Source organism: Ostrea edulis, chromosome 6 (assembly GCF_947568905.1).
Source record: "Ostrea edulis chromosome 6, xbOstEdul1.1, whole genome shotgun sequence".
Classification (NCBI taxonomy): domain Eukaryota; kingdom Metazoa; phylum Mollusca; class Bivalvia; order Ostreida; family Ostreidae; genus Ostrea; species Ostrea edulis.
This window is the reverse complement of record NC_079169.1, coordinates 29662656-29671682: the sequence shown is the minus strand read 5'-3', so window position 1 is coordinate 29671682 and position 9027 is coordinate 29662656. Positions and strand designations below refer to the sequence as shown.

Here is a 9027-nt window from a genome sequence, read left to right as displayed (position 1 = left end):
GTACAATTAACCTCTAGTTGAATTGCCAACATGTACAGTTAACTTCTAGTTGAATTGTCTACATGTGCAGTTAACCCCTAGTTGAATTATCAACATGTACCATTAACCTCTAGTTGAATTATCAACATGTACAGTTAAACTCTAGTTGATTTGTCTACATGTACAGTTAACCCCTATTTCATTTTCTACATGTACATTCAACCCCTATTTAAGTTGTCTCTAGTTCCTAGTTAATCAGTCAACCTTCAGTTGAATTTTCTACGCTATTTCAATGGTTAGAATGTCTACACTGTTAATGCCTCATTTTGAATTTTCTGCACTAAACAGCAATGCATTATACACTATTAACCTGTATAAACATTGTCTACACTGTTTAAAACACATAGTATACACTTATTTTAATATGTCAATACTCAATACTAGCAGTCTATGCTGTCTACACAACTTGTGCTCTGGTATTATTAACGCCCATGTAGATGAAGATCTTCTGGTAGTAATGAAATACTAACAGTTATCATTATTAATCTATATTCTGTACGTTTAATGAACTGCCACATTACCCTACGCACCATTTAAGTCTAGGTAAATATTCTACAATTTTGTGACTTCATTATGGTCGAACGGTCTAGCGCGCTAGTCACACGCTGCTAGGAGATTTGGTTCTGCAGGTCCTTAGTTCAACCCCGGGCAGGGGTGGGTATCCATATAATAGTGAATTTCTCTGTACTTTATATTAAAATATTTCTTCACTTAGGGCAGTTACGTTTATTTCAGAGTTCATTGAAATATTTGTGCGTTATAAAATATTCTAATGGCAGTGTGTATCTTGTATGATCCTAAAACGTCAAATTACTGTACCCCATTTCCGTTCTCAATGACCGTGTAGCATGCGACAGCGTTCGAGAATTCCATCATTATTGAAAATTGTTAATAAAGTTACATTAATAAAGATAAAAAAAAAATGTTAGGCCAACATCTCAGACTTATTTGAATATTTTAGAAACACAAATACAGCTGACGTAGACGAGAGTGAGGAATTTGATTTTGAGAATTTTTTTGCACAAAATAACCCTGATCTTAAGAGCGTCATCTCAAAACACGAAATTAGAGAGGCCATCGCTTCTCTCAAAAACAACAAAATTTGTGGAAATGACGAAATCGTGAATGAATGCATAAAACACAGTTCTGAAATTTTTATCCGATTGTATGTGAAAGTTTTTAATCTTGTGTTTGATACTGGTATATTGCAATAAACTTGGGTCATCGGAAACATTTTATCTGTTTATAAGGATAAGAGTAGTGACAGTAGAAAACTACCGTCCAATAACTTTTTAAGTTGTATGGGAAAATTATTCACATCTATTTTATTTTCAAGACTTAAAGTTTTGCGGATCAATACGATGTTCTTTGTGAAAATAAAAGTGGGATCAGATCAAATCACTACATGTATACACTAGATAGTATATTTACATTGAATAGCTTGATAGGGTTATCGTCCATGATGAAACAAAAATTGTATTGTGCATTCATTGGTTTAGAGCTGCATTCGGTAAAGTCTGGAGAGTGGGAGTATGGCAAACACTTTTAAAAACGGTATTTCTGGAATTTGTTTGAGAGTTATAGTGAATATGTATAAGAGTAGTAAATCAAGAATAGCTGAAACAATATATTTTCTGACTTCTTACCCTGTAGAGCTGCTGGGGTACGGCAAGGGGAACATTTGTCACCATTATTATTTGCATTATTTTTGAACGTAGAAATTTTTTTATGTGATGATCAAAATATCGGTTTATCAACAATTTCAAACCACATTGAACATGAATTAGGAATTTTCATAAAATCATGATTATATTATATGCTGCTAAATATTGTTTTGATTATTATCTGAAAGTATGGAAGATTTACAAAGTCTACTTGATTCTTCTTCTTTTTTTTTTTAATATTGTAAACAATGGATATTAGAAGTCAATATTAAGGTATCCAGAGTTGTTTATTTTTCAAGGGATCAATTACATATAAAAAGGTTTTTCTATGATAATCAAAAACTTGAAATTGTAAAACAATTCAAATATTTGGGTGTTATTTTTTCACGCTCGTCGTAAGAGACATCTAAATGGGGCGGTCCTTCGGATGAGACCGCAAAAGCCGAGGTCCCGTGTCACAGCAGGTGTGACACGATAAAAATCCCTCCCTGCTCAAAGGCCGTAAGTGCCGAGCATAGGCCTAAATTTTGAAGCCTTTCACCGACAATGGTGACGTTTTGGTCGAATCTAATATATGTAGTAAACCATCAAACTATTCTTGTATACTTATGAGATTTTTATATAAAATATTTTTGAACAATCAACAAACTGGTTGGATGAAAAAAATGAAGTCAGTATTAGAAAACTGTGGTTATAATAATTTTGGTATAGCCAACAATTACCAAATGAAAAAGTATTGGCAGCAATGTTAAAACAAAGAATGGTTAGTAATAAATCTCCGAAAGGAATTATATACACCATGTTTACGTATGAATGTTTTAATTGTCAATGTTATATAATTTGTCTTTATCTTTATATACATGTAAGATTCGAACTATAGATAGATTTAGAACTTCTGATCATAAATTACCTACAGAAACAGGCCGATGGAATAATGTTGATAGGGAAAATAGAAAATGATGGTTATGTAACGTAGACATAGGTGATGAATACCATTACATTATGCATTGTGATGAATACCATTACATTATGCATTGTGATGAATACCATTACATTATGCATTGTGATGAATACCATTACATTATGCATTGTGATGAATACCATTACATTATGCATTGTGATGAATACCATTACATTATGCATTGTGATGAATACCATTACATTATGCATTGTGATGAATACCATTACATTATGCATTGTGATGAATACCATTACATTATGCATTGTGAAAAGTTTAAAGATGACAGAAAAAAGTCTGTACCAAAATATTATCGATCAAGACCAAATGTTTTCAAATTTTACAATTTTTCTCTACACGCATTGATTCGTTGTTAAACAACATATTCAAATTTATAAAAATCGCAAACGAGAGGGTGTACCCACCTGGTTAATTAACTGTTATGATATTTACTACTTTTCACTATTGTATATATATATATATATATATATATATATATATATATATATATATATATATAGAGAGAGAGAGAGAGAGAGAGAGAGAGAGAGAGAGAGAGAGAGAGAGATCACAAAACCGAAGCTCGAATAACATTTTACTGCTAGTGCTTTCGGCTTTAAATAATGCCTCTTCAGATAGTTATATAATCAGTATAAGTAGTATTAGTACTTAAATGATAAAAATGTTGGTCATTGTTTGGGGTACATCAAATATGGAATTCTTGTAAGATGGAATTCACATCGATCAGTATTTTACTTCATGTCATATAAGAGATAATATTGTTTGAAATTCTCGCAGCGCATGGAACACTGAACCAATTAAAACGAGCGTGTCAATAATTGGACGGTTTTGTAAGAGACTAGTTTAGCAACTGGGTGGAACAAGTTCCAAAACGGCAGTTTTGAAGTGGCAATGTAAATAAATCTAATGGGAATTTTATTTTTAATTTGATACAGTGTGTCGAGACTTTAGGTGTACGTGATCAGCTTCTGATCGGTAAAAAGATGAAGTCGGTGAAGCAGGTCTGTATAATTCTTAATGATGAAGAAAAGATGTGGAAATCCAAATCTTTACCAGGTTTTTTTTTCTTCAGGAGAGACTACAGCAGATGATCCTCACAATCGCGACCATTGTCTGCGGTTTCTATATTCACCTCAGTCTGGGTAAGTGTTACAAGTACATCATGATTCCATGTATATTGAGAATGAGTAGAATGCAGGTGTATGTATATAACGGATAGTCAGGGTGCAAGTTGACTAATTGTTTTGTAATCTTCAAACATCAAAATTTTACTTTATATATATATATATATATATATATATATATATATATATATATATATATATATATATATTAGCGCGTATGACAGCAGAGGTTATCCGCAAAACAAGTACATCGTCAAATGCTTACATGTGTAGTAAATGTAGGGTCTTGTCGCGGTAAGCGCTAAATAAAATCCACGCTAATTAATAAGAACCTTAATTTCCGTAAAGAATTATAAGCACTAAATTTACTACATTTACAGTAATAAAATAGCAGAGATGAAAAACTGTAATGATTCATCAGCGAATATCACTCCAAGTCAACTTGTAATTACAGATGTCGTAAGGACTACACAGAGTGTTCGACGGTTTGAGACAATAACATGACAAATAATATGAGAGGGGGAAACCAACAGGGCACCCAAAGACAAAAGATAATAAAAACCGCATCACATATCTTTATTTACAATATAATAGCAAAGCGGTCATTACCTTAATTTTTTTCTTCTAATAATCCTCATGTTGCAATGACGCATTTTAATCTAACACAATAATTGAATATTTCAGTATATGCATTAGTAAATACATCTCTACATATTTGAAACCCATCCCCTATGATACAATGAATTTCATGCACATGCCTAGAATTAATCAAGTTGATTACGATCATATGTCAAATGTTGTCATCCCGTGGGGATGGTTAGAATAGGTCCTCAGTACCTCTTGCTTGTCGTAAGAGGCGAATAAATGGGGCGGTCCTTCGGATGACACAGCAAAAAACCGAGGCCCTGTGTCACAGCAGGTGTAGCATGATGGTGACGTCTCTATGAGTGAAAAATTCTCGAGAGGGACGTTAAACAATATACAATCAATCAATCAAATGTTGTCATAGATATATGTACTATACTGAAAATTTGCCTGTCACAGTATAAGTGGGGGATCTAAAAGGGGTTACAGGGGACTCTAAATTCACCCTTAACTCCTAATTTAGATCCGTCACTCTTTTAGTAATTTTACGACATCAAAACAAAGGTTGTGCATCTATCGTCCTGACATGTATTACATTTCGTTATCACCTTCATATGATGTTTATGTCTCTCCACTGATTCGATAAGCAAGAGCGTGTTCTTGATCAGTTTTTCAAACTGGTGCACGCTACTGACAAATAAGTTGATGTTACAGGGGTTTCAACATCCTCGTTTAAAGTCAGCATTTCGCACGTTCCGTGGTGGTTATAACAATCTAATTCTCAAATGCAATTACTAGTCATTAAACTATAACTGACATGCTTCATACCAATTGTTGTGGCATTCTTCACATATACTAATTTTTATCTACGGATTACTCCGTTTACCTGATCACAATACACCGGAAGAGCTCACTGCGGTGGTGACGGTCAATAGGGACCTACTCTTGATTTTGTATTTATAGGAACTGTGTGATTGATCACTGTTCGCTATCTTCACGTTTTCATCAAAGAGATGTGACTTTGGGGGATCTCTACAATTTTTTTGAGGGACGTCTGGGATTGTTACAAAACTTATAATAGATAAATGTGCAGCTTGAGCTCGGACCTTTTCCCGCTCTTTAGTCACGAGATAGCCACCGCTATGCTCGCTATAATCAAATATATAAAAAAAAACCCCGGGATGATTTCAGCTTCTCCATCGTCAACTTCCCATATTTATGTAACAATATTCCATTATCACCTGCATATGGTTTTAATATATCTCAACTGATTCGATACGCAAGAGCTTGTTCTGCGTATAGTCAGTTTTTAAATCGAGGGAAGCTACTGACAAACAAGTTGATGGTACTGGGGTTTCAACAGTCTCGACTGAAGTCAACATTTCGCAAATTATATGGTCGTTATAACGATCTAGTTCGTCAATACAACCTATCATTGGGTCAAATGCTATCTGACGTGTTTCATATCGATTGTTAGGCCGTTCGTGGCACACTATTTTTAACTACGGATAACTCCGTTTACCTGATCAGAATATAGGGCTCACGGCGGGTGTGACCGGTCGACAGGGGATGCTTACTCCTCCTAGGCACCTGATCCCACCCCTGGTGTGTCCAAGGGTCCGTGTTTGTCCTACTATCTATTTTGTATTGCTTATAGGAGTTATGAGATTGATCACTGTTCGTTATCTTCGCCTTTCATCTCAAACATCGAAACTGGCTACCAGAGCCTAAGAAACGACACCTGGTTGACCATTTTGTCTACAGAGACAATACAACACCTAGTCGAAAAAAGGAGCCAATTTCGATGTCCAATCATTATCAATGAATGAATCAAATACAAGAATCAATTTGGAAATTCCCAATTTTATTTGGCCTGATGTGTTACTTTCACCCTGAAGAAACGTGCATGTGGACATAGCGTTTCGTGTCTTTTTTTATGTTTTTAGTTTGTTGGATACCAGATCCCAATCAGTCGATCATATACAATAATGGATATTAATTTTCATCCAGTTGTTAAAATACACAGGTTTGCTATGTAAAATATCTATTGTTTTATATTTGTAAATTCTTAAGCGGGTAATATTATACTGAATCCAATTTGATTTCTAAGAAATACCAAAACATTAATATAAAACAACGGTGCATTCTAAAATGTATTATAATCCTTTCTATTACGACGATTAATCTCTAAAGATGTTCCAAATTAACATTATGATTTTAAGCCTATTATCTACACATACCTGTGCTCTTTCGATATCTTTGTTATTTTTCACAATTCTAGCTATATATTGAATGTCTCTTTATATATTCAATGCCTGCAGAAGCTCCATGGGTTTAATTCTTGTTGTAATTAGTATGATAAAATACTCAGAAAACCTCGCCGATATGTTTTGAGTCGCGAAATACTGTAGCCGGAACGCAAAAACATATTTTTAGATAACAATGTTCAATTTTCGTTCTGTTGAAAAACGATTACTAACCAACAACATTCAGGGTGTCTTAAGAAAAGTCTGTACATATCAACAGGGAAATGTTTTAATATGTTGCTGAGGTATATCAAGAGGGAAATGTCCTCAATTAAAGATACATTTAGCGAATTACACGGAATATGTTCACGTACACTCTGGTTTCGATTTTAGAATGTGAAGCGACCTTTTATGATATTCCGGGAAGGCGGTATCATATTTCTAAAGCCTACGACACAATATCTGCCGTGGAGTTGTCGTATTGCCGACAGAGATGTGCAGCTGACCACCATTGCTGGGCTTTTATGTACTATAACAACACAGAGTTATGCGCATTAACCAACATATCTGTAATATTCGGATACTTCTGTGACTACTGTTTCTCAGCGAGGAAATCAGGTTGTGTTACTTGTAAGTACAATACAAATGCTCTAGTAAATTAGGTGACCATTGTTTTGAATTGCGCTTGTTTGTTTTTTTTCCTTTCTCTTTTTTACGCTTTATTTGAGAGTATTTCACTCATACAGAGACGTTTACAAGTGTGGAATATGGAGGTATACTACGTCATCATATAATGGCTGGCTTCCTTTTGAAACATAAATAAAAACATAAATGTCAGTAATATTTGTCTATACCCTTCGGAAAACTTTAAAAGATTCATTGCATTTAATGTATTTGTAAAACGAATATAACTGGTAAATAGCTGAAACCATTCAATGAGTATTAGTATCTATTCCTTTAGTCTGGTAAATAGCTGAAACCATTCAATGAGTGATGGTATCTACTCCTTTACACTGATAAATAGCTGAAACCATTCAATGAGGGATAGTATCTATTCATTTAGACTGGTAAATAGCTGAAACCATTCAATGAGTGATGATATCTACTCCTTTAGTTTTCATTTTATATATAAAACCTGCATTGTTCCCTTATATATCAAATCCATTCGTATCGTTATGATTTACAAGTGATTTATCTATCAATCTGTAATTCAAAATGGTTCTATTCCATTCCACAATGAAATATCAAGCTCATTTATGATCCTCTAATTTACAATTGAGAGAAGGCTATTTTTTAACATGTTTTTTAACTTGTGGCTAACCTTTTCGATGTTTTCATATCAATAAAACATGTTCAATGCAAATCATTTTAATGTTCACTACATAAGTTTGTAATTCAAGTGATTCCAATGCTATACTATATATACATTACAGCGGCGCCAACGACATCCTCAACACCACAAACAACACCACAAACAACAGCAGCAGCAACACTGTGTACATGTACTTGTGTGGAAACAAATACCACTATTCACGATGCAGGTAAAGAACGAATATCATCACTGAGAATCAACAGAAGTGAGCTGTCCTCAACTAAAAGAAAACTGATTTCTAAAGATGACCAGAGACCATCCGCCAAGGGAATAGGCTACGTCGCCATTTTCGTTCTTTGTTTTGCTTTTGGAACAATAGTTCTCTTCGATTGTATGAATTTTTATCACCATTGTAAAAAAATGATCGCTTGATTTTAAAACTTGCGAATATGTGGGGCGTCTTGAATTTTTTTATTGCTCGAACCTAATTATTTTTACCGGCCATGGTGACGTCTCTAAGTGGGTGAAAAATTATTGAGAGGGACTTTAAACTGTACACAAGCAATCAATCGTCGAGGAGGGCTAGCATATCGTTATAATATTTCAAATAAAACACGCCATTGTGTTACAATGTAGAAATAAAGTCAAAATATTTGTCCTTATCGAATGGACTGTCTGTCGATGAGGTTTAACCTCTCATGTAAACATTCAAATGGACTGTGTCGGTTAGGTTACACCTCTCATGTAAACATTCAAATGGACTCTCTGTCGGTTAGGTTAAACCTCTCATGTAAAATTTCAAATGGACTGTCTGGTTAGTTTAAACATATCTTGAGAGATGTGTGGTTCTTTTAAGGCTGGTAAAAGTACAGAAAAGTTAGTATGTACACTCTGGCAGGATGCCCATTCAAGGGTGTGCGGGGAGTTACCCCGGGCTGTACTTCATGCACGCTGAGACTACAGGCCCTATGCTTGCATTCACCAGCAAAACTCAAGTTAACATTAAGAGGCAGTCCATGCCCAGTTAACATTGTGTGAGTGTGCGAGTTATTGACAGCCCATGCCCAGTTAACATTGT

General features: G+C 34.6%; 1 protein-coding gene across 1 annotated transcript; it reads left to right on the top strand.

Annotated features, from left to right (window-relative positions):
* Window positions 1–3690: 3690 nt before the first annotated feature.
* LOC125647911 (uncharacterized) lies at window positions 3691–8582 on the top strand. The gene is made up of 3 exons (XM_048874768.1): window positions 3691–3824; window positions 7031–7267; window positions 8071–8582. Exons 1-3 carry the CDS (start codon window positions 3770–3772, stop codon window positions 8379–8381), a joined length of 603 nt encoding a protein of 200 aa, XP_048730725.1. The 5' UTR covers window positions 3691–3769; the 3' UTR covers window positions 8382–8582.
* The last annotated feature ends 445 nt before the right edge of the window (window positions 8583–9027 follow it).